General features: G+C 41.1%; 2 protein-coding genes across 4 annotated transcripts in view; one reads left to right on the top strand and one right to left on the bottom strand.

Annotated features, from left to right (window-relative positions):
- gmds (GDP-mannose 4,6-dehydratase) overlaps positions 1–533 on the top strand; it is a 287840-nt gene extending 287307 nt beyond the window's left edge. For all 3 annotated transcript variants that reach the window (XM_061778512.1, XM_061778513.1, XM_061778510.1), the window contains one exon: positions 363–533. In XM_061778512.1, coding sequence (XP_061634496.1) covers positions 363–425 — 63 coding nt within the window. In that variant the 3' untranslated portion in view covers positions 426–533. The remainder of the gene's footprint in view (positions 1–362) is intronic.
- A 3113-nt stretch (positions 534–3646) lies between these two features.
- Positions 3647–5674, bottom strand: LOC133480456 (forkhead box C1-A-like). Its single transcript, XM_061778501.1, has one exon. The coding sequence runs from the start codon at positions 5419–5421 to the stop codon at positions 4078–4080; it is 1344 nt and encodes a 447-aa protein (XP_061634485.1). The 5' UTR covers positions 5422–5674; the 3' UTR covers positions 3647–4077.
- Between the last annotated feature and the right edge of the window lie 10258 nt (positions 5675–15932).

Raw genomic sequence — 15932 nt, 5'->3', positions numbered from 1 at the left:
TGTTACGTACAGTTTTGTGTTGTTTAACTTTTAAGTACATTACATTTGTATTTAATCTTTCAGAACTGTTTTTTTTCAAGCAGTTCTCTGGGTTCAATTTTTATTACACTTATGTGCAATACATTTTAATTGAATCATTACTTCTGTACAGAAAAAAATAATAATTCATGAACACTTGGGCCTACCGCGCCGCTGTATTTTACTTGTCTGTGGTACTTGGAGAGCAAAGTGTTTTTTTAAGGTGGTACTCGGTGTAAACTTTTAGAACCATTGCTCTCCGCTGTGAAGAGACGTTTCTGTGTCGGTGTCATTGAAAGTTTCTTGACTGCATGCTGACCTTTAAATGTGACGCGTGTCTGCAGGAGCTGGTGAAAGAAATGGTGGAGGCAGACATCGAGCTGATGAAGAAAAACCCAAATGCCTGAGAGAGTCCGTTTAGGACAGGCAGTCAACATTCCCATCAACACACACAATAGAAGTTCCAAGTTAATGTGTATTTTTCTCAGATATTAAACAATTCATGATTTCCTTTAGTTATGTGCTTTATTTAAGAACAGTAGCAGAATGTATAAAGAATCATGAACTTGTGTGTGTTGTGCAAAGGTCGCCTGCTTCAGCTTCTGTCGTGTTCCTCTGATCACATTGCGTTTTAAGCTTTTTCATTTGTCAGCACAGAGCTCTCTTTTATTGGACAGGAAGTGTGTCTCCCCCTACCCCCACCCCCACCACCAACCCGCAGGAGTTTCGGAAATTCTGCTTAAATTTGCTCCCAAAAAGTTCACTTATTGAGACGGATCCGGACCTGCTCGTGGCACTCACTGGCCTTTGTTAAATGGACATTATAACACTCAAACGTTTGTGGCCTTTCTTTTTTTTTTAATAAAACGCCATAAATCTAGCGTCAGTCAACCGTTAAAAAAAAAATGAATAAATTAATAATTTATACGTAAGCATGCATAAAAAGCACATTAGGGGAATTTTGGAAGAATTATTCATTTTCTTGACTAAATACCAAAACGTAATAAAGAAATCGCCACCCGCGCGTGCTGTTTCATTTTTTTAAAAAGATAGTTATTATAACGTTGTTAATATTGTATTTTTATTTCTTTCGCATACTTTGATCATAACTGATTTATATCATAAAATCGCAAACCACTTTGGCAAGCTAGTTTCTTGGGCCCAGTAAATATTGTTCCCCGCAAAGCAAAGTCATTTGAATGTATCACGTTACTCTGCATTATACTGAGGCTGAGATCTGCGTTAAGGAGGGTGCATGCGTGGAGGCGTTTCAGGACAGCACCTCCAGGACCTTTTCAAGTGTGTGTGATGGCCGTGGACGTGCTGTATCAGTCAGGAGACCAAATGAGAAGCAGATGTGCTCCGACTTGGTTTGGGCCCCTGAAAGCTCGCGAAGAGCGGAGGAGCTGAACACATGGGCGGGGCCCTGAGCCTCTCACGAGTGCTCTGCATGCACTCGCCCCTCCACAACACAAGTCTCGTAATTACTGTTGGTGGGAAAATAAAGACAAGCGGATCAAAATCTGGAAAATAAAAATAATAAATAGAATGGGGGAAAAAACACGTTAAAATAAATAATCACTTGAGGCTAATTCGGCAACGCGAGCGCTCCATTTGAACTCAACAGGTGGTCCCCCATTCCATGTAAAAGGCTTTTATTATACTGCCCTTTTTGTCTGTAGAGATAGGCTATTGATAGGGGGAAAACACTGGCATTAAATATACAGAAAGGGGACATCTGAGTAAACGTTTTTTTAATTGAGTAAATAACTTTGTTATAACAGTTTGACGTTTTTTGTCACGCAAAGCTTTTTTTATAATTGTTAAAAATACAACTATTATCGAAGATGTTAGTATAGTGTCTCAATTCAATTGCATGCAGGACTAAAAATTTTTATCATTGTAAATTACTCCCTTTCAGATAGATATGTGAGATAAAAGCCCAAATCAAGTGAATTCAAAAAAATACAAACTAACATTTTTGCGGGTTTTTTTTTTAGCTTCATTAATGTAAAAATAAAAGTCTTCCTTCCATTGAACATCTTGCATGCAGCGTCTTCGTTTGTACCATGCGCTCATATTCAGGTTTTCAGTTTGGCAAAAAAAAAAAAAAAAAAGACTTCATTTTCGGTTGCACGTGATTAAAATATGGTGAAGTGACTGACTAATTGTTCCTATTTTTCCTCGAAAATAATCAAATAATAAATGTTACTTTAACACATTTTAAACATGTACACGTTCGAATGACGTCAATTCATCTGATTTTCTTTTTCAGCCTGTGCGGAAAATGTGATTGTGTTATCGTGCAGTATTAAAAGAGAAGGTCTTTTCAGGGAGCATTTAATTTTGCTCCCCCGGAGAGGCCAAAGATGTAAACATACTTAGTGTGTCTGCTTGTCAAGATCAGAGAAGGGAAACCGCGTCTGCATTGTTGCAAGTTGACCTTTTAAATACAGTTTTGTATGACATAGACACATTTAATATAAATGTACATATAGGCCCGTGTTTTTTGTTTACTCGAAGTTCTGTGCATATTCGAACGTAATATGGTTAACACAAAATTGCAGTGAATGGGCTGCGTGTTATCAGGGACCATGCGTGACACAAATTGGTGTGTTCTCAAGGTTTATGTTAATTAAGTTACAAAAGCCTCCAAACAATAAAACGCCGCATGAATCACTTACTGAAAGATAGGTGGTGTCATTGGCGCGGTTAGTGTGAACTGACAACTCTTCATGTTCGCAACCACCTGCCTGCAGGTGAAAATACAATTTAAAACCAAGAGAAAAAAAAAGCAAAAAAAAAAAAAAAGCAAAACGTACCGGTACCGGTAACGTACCATTGCCCTCTTGTCTGTCTGATTTGTGGCTGTGTGCCAATCACGGCGACGGTTGTTTAGAATTAGCCCACAATATCGATGGCCCTCTGTGTGCAGGTTTGTAACGGTAACGTAATCAAAACATTCGAAACTGCAGCCATAACATCTTCAATTCATTCCTCAAAACCTCTATTTTACTCTGTACAGTGAAATGAGGTGATGGTTATCTTTAACTCATCTCGTGGTGTTATTTTAAACGAGTCAATCTTAATGTGTATGTTATTTTATTTTTTGTTTTTTTTTAAGAAATCAAAATATTATAGTCGTGTGTTGAACTGAATGAAGTATTCACGTCTGGCAATTAGTATGCCTGTGGGAACGTCTACTCCACACATGCATGAAATCAAGCAAATGCCGAATTTTGTATCCAACCTTCGGTCAGCGGGGCGAAGATGGAAGCTGAGTTTGTAATGACTAAGTAATTTCGCTGACTCGGCCTTTAAGTGGCCTCGCAGCAGCTGCTGCCACACGTGTGTTTATTTACAAGGACGTTTACGCTTGGCGTGCGTTGCCTAAATTAACGTTTGCAACATTTCGGCCTTTTAGCGGAATCCTAAGGCCGCATTTAATTGGGTCCCGAATATATTTATTTTGTTGAGAGCCTAAGTGACTGCATATTTCTTTTTAATGCAGGTATAAAACACTCCTTGTGTATAAAAAAAAAAAAAGCCTGCTTTTAGTGCTTTGAGTCGGTTTCCATCCAGTCCTAATTAAAAAGAAAAAAAACGTAGCACTAATAAATCACTCAAATTAAAACCATAGCACTTTATTAAACGAACAAAAAAATAATGCCTTCAAAAATGTGTTGACAAATGACATGAATAAAATAACCGGTTTAGTCTACAAAGTTCCCACTTAAACGTATTGGGGAAATATTAAGGCAGCATATGGAATTTGCGTGTTCGGTGCTCAGGAAAATCACTTTTCAAAAATAAATATATTAAAATATGTTTTGCAGTCAATTATCAGCACGCTAAACATTGGAGCTATTTTGTTTTTAAGTTAAGAGAATAAACTTACGTGTTTTTGGTGTTTACACGCACCTGGTCAAAATCATCTCTGAATCGCGCTTGTCCATTCAGGATGTCAATTTAAAAAAAAATAAAAATAAAAAAAACATTGCAAAAATACAGTAAGAAAGTATATATTAAGGTTGTAATTTGAAAGAGGAGCCGTGACTCTCAGAACTTGCTGCAGTCGTAAACAAAAGCTCCTGACGTGCGGTAGATGGACTGCGTGGACGGGAAGGCCATCTGACAGCTGTTACTCGCGTGGACCGGGGAGCCGTTGAGTCCGATCCGCTGGGACTCAAACATCTCCCTCACAGAGTGGAAGTTCTGCTGCTGGGACTGGTACCCCGCGCTCAAGTGGCTGAGGTCGCCGTACCAGGAGGCGAGCCGGCCCTGGTGCGCGTGGTGGCCCTCCTGGCCCGCCTGGCTCCCGTTTGCGTGGCCGAGCGGCGGCGGCGGCGACGCGGCGCTCGCGGTGCTGGTCACGCAATAGTCCGGCAAAACCTCGTCCGCAGTGGCGGAAGGCGCCAGGTGGCCACTGGGGGTTCTGTCCCCCGCGTAGAGGCTCATGGCTTGCAAGTTGCAGTGATAGGCGGAGTTGTGGTTGCAGGTGGCGGACGACGCCCGGTTCGGGGAGTAGCTGAGCGTGGCGGCCAGAGAGGGGGTCACAGCTGTCCGAGAGGAGGCGAGGAGAGGCGGGGAGAGGTCAGCCCGGGGAGAGCCTCGCAGGGAGCCGATGATGCTGTCCACGCCGAAGCTCTGATGTGCGGACGCCTGGCTGTGGTGCTGCGTCTCGAGCCCGTCCGGCACGCTGCTCGGGCTGCCGCCGGACGTGCCGCTGCTGTCGGGGCTCTCGGTTTTCAGGGCCGGCGACGCGGCTCGAGGCGGCGTGGAGGTGCCGTTCTCCGTCTTTATATCCTGGATGCGAACGGGCTGGGAGCTGCGCACCACCGGCGGCGGCTCCTTGCCCCGGTCCCGCTCGTCCTTATCCCTCTGCGCGTCTTTCTTCTTGAACCTCCTCCTGCGCCTCAGGAAGCTGCCGTTCTCGAACATGTTGTACGAATCCGGGTCCAAGGTCCAATAGCTGCCCTTGCCGGGCTTCTTGTCGTCGCGGGGCACTTTGACGAAGCACTCGTTGAGAGACAGATTGTGGCGTATGCTGTTCTGCCAGCCCTGCTTGTTATCCCGGTAGAAGGGGAACCTCTCCATGATGAACTGATAGATCCCATTCAGCGTGATCTTCTTCTCCGGCGAATTTTGGATGGCCATGGTGATGAGGGCGATGTAGCTGTACGGCGGCTTGACCGTGTCTTTGGGCTGGTGCTGAGGGTTGTACGGGCCGTAGGCGCGGGCCATGCCGGCCGGGTACTGGTCGTGAGCCGCGTGGGAGTACACGCTGACGGGCGTAGGCATCCCGGCGTACCCGCCGCCGGTCCGGTAGTAGCTCTGCTCGCTGCTGATGTACGGCACGACCCCCAGAGAGTTTGGGCTGTTGACGGAGTAGCGCGCCTGCATCCTGCGCGATGCGGAAAACGCCACAAACTGCTCGACTCGGGGTTTGGTCTTCGTCCTCTCGTCGCCGTCTTGTCAGTCCGCTTTAGGCCGCGCTGAACCAGAGGCTGTCCGGGTCGCTGCAGTTACCATTTGGAACTCGATTAGGCTGAAAGGAAGGTCGGAGGAGCGAGACTCCACAGAGCTCGAAACATCTTTTTTGGTTTTGTTTTCCCCTGAACACTTTTCCTCCCTTTTGGCTGTTTGGGCTGCTCCTCCCCAAATGTGCGCTCCGTCATCCAATTGGAGGACCAAGAAGAAAAAATCCACTTGGTCGTTTAACAAAAAAAGCCCCACAACATTACACCCACGACTTCACCCTCCATATGCATTTATCAGAATCAGAATCATCTTTATTTGCCAAGTAAGTCCAAAAAAAAAAAAAAAAAAAACACACGGAATTTGTCTCCGGTAGTTGGAGCCGCTCTAATACGACAACAGACAGTCAATTGACAGAGAACACTTTGGAGACATAAAGACATTGAGAAAAAAAAAGTCACTGAGCAATAAAGGGTTGCTAGTTATCTGGTAATGCCGGTACAATTTATTATTATTATTATTATTATTATTATTATTATTGACAATTGTGCAAAAAATGCAGAGTCCTCTAGCACTTAGAGCAGTTCGAATGATTAATATTGCAATGACCATTGTGCTTCAAGGAGTGTATGCGGTTTAAAGTGACGAGTAGTGCGATAAAATATCAATCAAATATTAAATGGAGAGCAAAAAAAAACAAAACAAAGGATTTATTTTTGAACGGTGTACATCGGTTGCACACGGAAAAGTGTTCAACATTATTTTGGAGGAAAAAGAGGGGAACATACGTTGACTACATTTTAATCATGTGCAACTGAAAATGAAGTACTTTTTTCAGTGTACACAAACTTGCATACTTTATACACTCCTACAATAGGCCGGCTCCACGAATGAGCTCTCACGTTTGATGTTTCCGTTTTGGGGTAAATCATCCTTTATCATACCTAACGCGATAGCGATTAGTAATGCAAAGTGATATTTTTCTTTACCAGTCTGGTGTGTATGTGAGAAGTCTCATCAAGTGCATGTGCTTGAGCGTCTGAATCAACACACAGATAGAAACGGGTGGGGCGGGGGGGTCCCAAAACCATCACACCTGCCCGCTCCCCCCCTACAGCGCCTGTTGGCGGTGTGCGCAAAGTCATTAAAGGTTGACGTAATTAAATATTCATTTTTATTTATTTGACATCAATTATCCATGCAATTCTCTCTTTAAATATTCCTCTCGAAAAAAAATCCAGAGCAGTTAGTAAATAAATGAGCATCTTGTTTTAAAACATCTATATACCCGTGAATAATGTGTAATTTATATCGTATACCAATAATCTATTCAAAACTAATTCACGAATCGGTAACATTTGAATTATTATTATTATTTTTTTAGCAGAATACGTTAAATTAACAAATATATAAGTACATTTTGCAACTTGTAGTTTAGTAAAAAAAAAAATATATATATATTTCAGCTTCAAATCCAGTTTAATTATTACAATAAATGATACCATGCATGAGTAAAAAAAAAAATTGATTTTGCCAGAGATACTTTGGATGTGCATACTGTATATCTAAAGCTGACTCTTTGAAATTCAGAAGGTGGTGGAGGTCAGACGACAAAAGTTGCTGACTGACTGATTGTCACTATAGCGTTTGTTGGGCCATTTGCATGTGTTGCCACCCCCTTGAAGGGTGGAGGCAGTCGACAGACGGCCCGCCGCGCCTGCGACTGTCTTGCAACTAAACGGCGATGTCTTCATCACGTGGCCAACAAATATACTTTCTGTGTCATGATTGATATTTCATTGGTTTTTGGCCCAATTAAGAGATTATTGTTTTTCGTTTGATTGCTTCGTATCTACAGCCTGAACGTGTGTGTGTGTTTGTTTTTTTATATATATATACACTGGAATTGTAACTTTGCTACTACGTCGTACAAATTTGAGTTAAGTCGTCGCCGTAGGAATGGGACACCGTTGTAAACCGAATGCTGCCCCTGTGTTTTTTTGTTAATTATTATTTTTTTTTTAAAATGCAGTTTAAAAAAAACAAAAAAAAACTGCAGTAGATGTTTTCATTTGTTTTCCCAGTATGGTACCAGGCTGCCCCCCTGTGGGACGACTGCAACAATTCATCATGATTGCGTTATAGGACGTATTTGAATTGAACCATGCCAGGCTCGTAGTTTGGCTTTGCATGGAGATACAAACACACAATACATATGTTGTTGTTACACGACTTAAAAAATCGTTTTCTGTAGACTCGCTGATGGTACAGTCGTACTAAATGACATTCCACACCTTTATTGTTATCTATTCATCAATTCGCACCTCGGAGCCTCAGCCTGACGAATGCTGCTCGTTTCGAATGAAGTGACACAGCCTATGATTTAATGTAATACCGCCATCTTTTGGTGTAAGGACGCGTGTGCAACAGCAGCGGCCAAATTCAGAGACCTTGTACTCCTATATTTATAGTTCATGCAAAGAAATCTTCTCACGTGTGTACTTTTTTTGTTGTTGTTGCATGTATCACAGGACAAAGCACACCATTTGCTTCCGGACAAGGTAACTCATCAGCTTTACAGTTTGGGGATGCGGTGCTTTGTTCAATGACAGTGTAAGTGCATTGGTAAATAAATGAAAGCTTTCAAGAGAATGAATATAACCATTTCTATTTTATGATACTATGTATTCATCAGTGAGTAATTAATATAGGATATTAAAACGTTATTTAAAAAAAAAAGGTTTTCTACTTTTGGGAGCACTTTTCTATGCCATCAACATTTTGTATTAAATGCCAAATTCATCCATCCATTTTCTGAACCGCTTCTCCTCACTTGGGTCGCGGGGGTGCTGGAGCCTATCCCAGCTGTCATCGGGCAGGAGGCGGGGTACACCCTGAACTGGTTGCCAGCCAATCGCAGGGCACATACAAACAAACAACATTCACACTCAAATTCACACCTACGGGAAATTTGACAAAATATACATTCAGGACATCACACTGGAGCGCATCGTACACAGACAAGTAAAATACAGTGAAACCTCAAATTCACAGACCTGGAACAAACGGACTCCGGATTTGACAGACAAAAATGATAGTGTCCGGTTAGAATTCAAACACCACTTTGTAGTGGACGAAGTCCGTTAGTTCCAGCCGCTGTTGTTTGCTGGTGCAGTCAATAGACAGAGACTGGTCATTTTGGCTTCCGGGAATAGCCGCTGTTATTTACACACATGCATCATCTCTCAAACATTCTACAGTATACGAATATTGTTTCAGTTAATGTTATTTTTTTGGTCCAGCCTTTCACTATGGCATCCAAATGTAACGGAGGTGAGAAAAGGAAGCACACCGACGTTAGTATTGCTGACAAATTGGAACTTAAGATGTTGCAGTTGGGCGTTTCCTTGGCCAGAGTATTTGAGGAATACGTTTTTCCAGCCCAAACAGGAGGCACATACAAACAAACCACCATTCACACTCACATTCACACCTACGGGCAATTTAGAGTTGTCAATTAACCTATCATGCATGTTTTTGGGATGTGGGAGGAAACCGAAGTGCCTGGAGAAAACCCACACAGGCACGGGGAGAACATGCAAACTCCACACAGGCGGGGCCGGGTATTGAACCCAGGTCCTCAGAACTGTGAAACAGATGCTCTAACCAGTCGGAACAGTGTGCCAAAAGAGGCTTTTCTTGGGCACCTCCACTTCATTGAACAACTTCACATTCAGAAAAATTATTTCCCTTCACTACCTTGCTCATTGTCCTTTTTTTCTGATCATGCAGAGATCGGGATCTCAGGTGCAGGGTTCATTTAATTCTATGATGTGCATATTTAAATGTGGGTGTGGACAGGCAGGGGTCGGCTACTCCAACATGAATGCTGCGCGTCTCATTTGACACGTCGAGACTACACAGAACGCTTCCGTTTCCTGTCCCAGCCGGCTCGAATGCTTCTGTTTCCGGTCCGAGCGGGCTGGCTAACAGCGGGAGAGATCAACGAACGAAATCATTTCATAAACTAATTCAGTTCATTACGTTGACTGAAAAGATTTGTTCTTTTGAATGAATGAAACAAGGAAACCAGAGTGCCCGGAGAAAATCCACGCAGGCACGGGGAGAACATGCAAACTCCACACAGGCGGGGCCGGGATTTGAACCCTGGTCCTCAGAACTGAGAGGCAGATGTGCTATCCAGTCACTCACCGTGCCACCCAATCACCGATCAGCGAGTTTAAATAAACGATAACCGATCACCGATCCAATCACGGAGGAATGTGTCTATTTAAATGACCTGTTCATTTACTGTATGTACTTGTGTACTTAATTGCTCAAAAAATTATATTTACAATAAATAATGTATTTTTGTTCCTCTATTTATGCCAGTGAGGCATAGTGACAGACAGAACAAATGAATGATCTTCTATTAGATGGCAGGAAGTGAATACAGTAATTATTGTATCCACTTTTTGTGACAATTTTGTTTGTTGGTGTGCCGTGAGATTTTTCAATTGTAAAATATGTTCCTTGACTCCATAAAGGTTGGAAATCACTGCTCTCGTCAGATCGTGTATTCTAATCAGTCAGGTCAAACCAACATTACAACATGACAGAAATAATGGGTGCTAACTTACTGTAATTAAATTACTTAATTTTTAAATTAAATGACTTCACTTACACTGTAAAAAAAAAAAACCTTGACAAAATGTAAAATATCATGGTAACTTGATGCAAGAGATTTTTGAGTTTTCTCAACTTTTGCCTACCGTTGTTGACTTACCTTAGGTTTACAAGTTATGACAAGAGTTCTGACAACTTGAATTTTCTCGTTGACCTAATTAGGATAATCCTGTAAGGCTCATGAAGAAATTCTGGGTTCAATGCCATGTATTCCTAAATTCACCACACACAGATATTCTTGTTGAATAATCATACAATTCTTCCTCCAGTGAGTTAAAAATTTACCTATATGTATAAAACAAAATGTATGTTGCTGTAATTAGATTTGAAAAATGCTCAATAAGTAGAGTTTGAATAAAACAAAGCACAACTGAATGTTATCTGAAATCTTATTTATTTGGTTTAACAGTGCCTCAAGTACATTTCATAACGTCATGGGTCGTCGGGTCAATTTCTGTAAAAAACTATTGACGGTTTCTTTTTTTCTTTTTTGGGGGTGCTTTGAGCGCCACAGCTCACACGTTAAAATTGAAGTCCAGAACCAATAAAGAAAAACAAAGTATGTTAAAAAAAAAAGTCGTCCAGCTACATATCGTAGCTCATGCACATACCCCGAGCCGAACTTAACCAGTTGTACCAGTGCCACAAATGATTGGCTGTGTACCCAGACACTGACGTTTTACATGGGCATAACTATGATGAACCAGAGCAGTTAAAAGTTATTCAAAATTTCACCATCAATGAACATGGAGCCAACTGTTAAAACACCAGTTCTGCGCTTCATGTGACGTGGGCAACACTTCGACAAAGCTTTTAAAATACTTCATGACAGAATCTCATATATATATATGGTCAACAACATAGATTCCTCTGACTAAAATTGGCATTTCTAATAATGATTAAGCCACTTAACCATCACATTGTCCAACCAAGTCAAAGTGACCCATTCTTTTTTGACTGTTCCCTCCTCCCTCCCTTCTTTCTTTCCTCCCTCTTTCCTTCCCTATTCTTTCTTCCGCTCCCTTCCATCCCTTTTCCCCATTCCATCCTTTTTTCTTCCTCTCCTTCCTTCTTTCCTCCCCTCTTCCCTTCCTCCCTCCCTCCTTTCCTTCTTTCCTTCATCCTCCCTGTACTTCCTTCTTCGTTCCTCGACCGAAGGACAACAGGAGGAGAACATTTCTGTTAAATATATTCTAGAAGTTATCATTTATTTGCTTAGCTTGCATTAGTATTATGGACGATTTTAGATGTCTCGCCTTCAAAAAGATGACTCAGCATCATCCGATGGAAGTGCGCCTGGACCAAGGACGTGATCGGATGTGGTCGGGGACGTGACAGGTGTTGGTCCAATGTTTTGTGTTGTGTCTTATTGTTTAGAACATTATGTCTGGGAAAAACCCTCCTATTTTCAAATAAATGCAGGAGCGACGGGGGAGATTGTTAGAGCGTGTTGAGAGGCTGTGATCTGAACAATCTCCCATACGCCCTCCTCATGAGAAAAAGAAACCAGCGTCTTCATTCCTTTTGTGTCTATTTTTTATAATGTTGGGTAAGATAAATCCAACATTAAATTGGTCCTTTCGAGCCGGATGTCAACACACCCGAGGATTCCAGTTGTGGAGCCGACTTCCAGTTAAGAGACCGTGGCCACGGCAAGTAAGACCCTTTACGGGACTGGTCTTCGTTCTCCTCAACTGGGATCTGAAGGTTGACGACAATCCACAGGATTGAAGACGACTGGTGAGTTAAATTTAAAAACATTTTTTAGGAAAAAGGACGCCGGAGTCCACAAATTCCTGTACGTACTTAAATTCCGTGTTTAATAAACCTTGTGTAATACTAGTCACTGGCAAGTAAGGGACGGCGGAGTCCGACATATTCCACGAGGATGCCGGAGTCCTGTACGTACTTAAATTCCGTGTTTAATGAATAAAGAAACTAGGAAAGTTTCGTGGCGTCGTAGTTAAATTCCGTATAGGACGGCGGAGTCCTCTAATGAGCTGTTGACAGACGTAGTTAAATTCCGTATGGGACGGCGGAGTCCTCTGACGAGCCAGTGTGAATGAAAATTGTTTGAATGAGAGTGTAAATGGGAAATGGGAAACCACTAGGTTTTTCATTCCATACCAAAACAGTGGGAAAGTAAACGGTGGACTTTTGTGGATGCAAAGGCAAGAATTCTCCACTCGAAAGAGTTGAAGTGAGAATTACCACAGAAAGTAAATTTGAATCACCGTCCTACTGAAAAAAAAAAAAAACAGTGTTCTAGACTACCCTAGGTAGTATTACACTGAACCAAATTCTTTCAAATGGGGAAAGGAAGTAGTAAAATAAAAAACAGGAATACACTGCAGTGTAAAGGTTGGAGGTTCATTAAATTAAATTTAAAAGAAAAAAAACCAGGATCCTGATAAAATTTAATATTTAGAGACAGGGCTTTAATGGTTGGTTAAATACACAAAAAATAGCCGCGTTGCAGGAATCAAATTATATAAAAAATAAAAGACAAGCCACCGTTAAACGTGGGAAAGGCCCTGTTGTCTGCAGCCTTGCAGCTTATCACAAAAATAGAAGATAAAAAAGAATGTGATGAGCTGCAGTAATACAGAGCATGCGTACCAAACCCACGCACATTGTTAAATTCATTAAGACCAGACGCTACTGTGTTTACAGTAGTGGACATTAATGCATTAATGCAGTAATGCATTCTTTTCAGTACCAATAGAAAATAACAGTCAATTTTGGTTTGCATTCACATTTGAGAAAAAAAAATAATATATATACATTTACTAGATTACCGCAAGGTTACTGTGAAAGTCCAACTATTTATTCACAAGTTATGACAACACGCATGTCTTCTGGCATCTACAGATGGAGAGACATGCAAAGATTCATTGACCTTACTGCATCATCTAACAGAAGAGGGACATAAAGTTAACAAAAATAAATTGCAATGATGTAAAAGACAAGTTAAATATCTAGGCCATAATTTAAGTATAGGAGGAAAGACTATGTTAGAAGACAGGAGAGCTATAGTCTTAAAAAATCCTAAACCACAGACGAAGAAACATATAATAATCATTTTTAGGTCTGACAAATTATTGTAGAGCATGGATTCCAAACTATGCAGAAATTGTTGCACCATTGTCAAAATTAATGTATGAAAACAACCTTAAAATTACATCACCTGTTTAATGGAGTACAAAGGCAGAAAAGGCCTCTGTGACATTAAACAACATTTAGTGTCCAGTGCTGCGCTAGGCCTTCCAGATTTAATGATAAAACATTCATTCAAATGGTAGATTGTAAAAGCTATTGCATGACCTCCGTACTTACACAACAATACGGTGATAAGCTAAGACCAATAGCTTATTTTTCAACTAGAGAGCAGTTCACCCTAAAGGTCCCACATACAGTGTCTGCTCTCCTATTGCAAACCAATATGGCATTTTATCACCTGCAAGACATTTATCTTGCATTGCCATCTTGCTATCACAACCACATTTGACTGTTGAGCGATGCACAACCTTAAATCCAGCCACACTAATACCCTTACTTGATGAAGGCACGCAGCATGATTGACAGGAATTAGCTGAACAAGCTGCTGAATTAGTAGCATTAATCGAGGCATGCAAACTAATAATAAATAAAGACGGTACAATCTATACTGATAGCCAATATGAGTATTCCACAACAAGACCGCAATTATTGGGAAAAACAAAGTGCAAAACTACAAAATGAAATTTACATTAGCACAGGAAAAAAAATAAATAAAAATTTTTTTTTTAAAAAAACTATTCAAATGGGCTGCTATATTGAGACATGCTGTGTCACATGTCTCAACCGGAGGGATGGTGGCACAGATAGATTGACACTTTACAGCCCTAAAAAATAGCAGAAAGAAACACGTGGGTTCATTTAACACACTGTAAAAGAGTCATTTCAGCTGAGTACTCAAATAGGGAAGGTGAGCAAAAGTCTGATAACGGAGCGGGAGCAGATGTGTAGATTCTGAAAACGCTTGCTGGTCAGTGAAGAAAAAAGACACCAACCCTTTTAGTGAGAACTCAGCAGAAAGGCACACCCACGTTGGTTATGAGATTCGATAAGTTGTTACATAGCAACTTTGGCTACTATGATGTTGGTTTTGTTTTTGTGGTACATGGGACGTCCCACCCTCAATGATAAAACCCATTTTTTAGATAGAAAATCACCTACCAACTGGACCAATATGACGAACCCAATAATAATAAAAACAATTTTTTAATCATTAACTCGTATCAAAAGGAGTACAGCTGATGATCAAAATTGTGGGCATGGCCTCCAAATGCGGCAAAACGGTTTAATATTTTGTGCCCCCAAAATCAAGCTGCTTTAATCATAATTCCATATGCGGCTCTCACCAATGATGCTCAAGAGAATGGGCAGAATTGGGGATTTAGATATGACTGGTATGCAACTATAGGTTTTGAATGGAAACACCTTATTGGTGAAACAGGTTATGATTGGTCCAGTTGGTAAAAAAAAAAAAAAAACAGCAAAAGAACAAAGAAAGAAGTTTAACATAAGCAAAACGGCCCATAGTTTAATATTGAAATACAAATCAAGTCACCCAATGTGTTTGATAGTGAGCTTGTGGGCCTATTCTGGTGGAAAAGATCCCCACTTCCAAGTAGTATTGTGTTATAGGAACCGTGTTAAACCAAAAATGCCATTGAAAACTTCAAAGAAAGGTAGACAAATTTTAATGGTTAACAACATAACTACTGATGATTGGTTCCTTGTTGTCACAGGAGTTTCAGGACAAAATAACAATTGGTTATTATTGATGGAACAAGCAGCAAATGTAGCGAGAAAAGATTGTGTTGTTTGCATGGGTCCCAGGCCTTTGTTGCGCATAGTTCCGGCATAATTATCACAAGATTGTATTATTCCATTTGCACACTGATTGAGGAGCATCTGCAACATTTGCACAACCATTGTCCCAGATTATCGCACTACTCGTCACTTTAAACCGCATACACTCCTTGAAGTCTCAGCGCCCTTTGCACAATGGTCATTGCACCGGACTATTGCGATATTAGTCATTCAAACTGCTGCTAGAGGACTGCATCTTTTTGCACAATTGTTTCTTGTCAATGTCTTTATGTCTCCAAAGTGTTCTGTAAATTGACTGTCTGTTGTACTAGAGCGGCTCCAACTACCGGAGACAAATTCCTTGTGTGTTTTGGACATACTTGACAAAAAAGAGATTTATCCTGGCAGAGGCAAAATTATCCAACATAAAACATACATGGTGTTCCTCGTGGGGTTCCTAATCAATACAAATTAGCTGACCAAGTTGCAGGAGGATTTGAATACTTCATATGCTGTTGGTGTACGATTAATAAAAATGTTGATGGGATAAACTATATCCACTTCAATGTACAGAGATTAGGAAATTGGACTCAGAGTGGGTTGTGCACGAGCAGCTCAAGGACGTTCCAAAGACCGCATAGCTGTCGACATGCTCCTCGCAAGAGAGGGAGGTGTTTGCGGTATGTTTGGAGAACAAACAATACTGCTTCAGATGGCAGCTTGACCAGAGCCATCGATGGTCTACGGACCCTCAATCAACACTCCTTGTGAAACAGCTGAATGGACGTTTTTGGTAAATATAAAACCCTAATTTCACCAATATTGATATCAATTGCTGTTTTTGCAGCCATTCTGACATTTTGTGGATGTTGTTGTATCCCATGCATTCGGGC

The sequence above is a fragment of the Phyllopteryx taeniolatus genome, chromosome 7, assembly GCF_024500385.1.
Source record: "Phyllopteryx taeniolatus isolate TA_2022b chromosome 7, UOR_Ptae_1.2, whole genome shotgun sequence".
NCBI lineage: Eukaryota > Metazoa > Chordata > Actinopteri > Syngnathiformes > Syngnathidae > Phyllopteryx > Phyllopteryx taeniolatus.
The sequence above is the reverse complement of the archived record's forward strand: the minus strand, read 5'-3'. Positions and strand labels throughout refer to the sequence as shown.

Excerpts from the sequence above, each read along its gene's own strand:
- LOC133480456 (XM_061778501.1), bottom strand. The coding sequence starts at position 5,421 with ATGCAGGCGCGCTACTCCGTCAACAGCCCAAACTCTCTGGGGGTCGTG.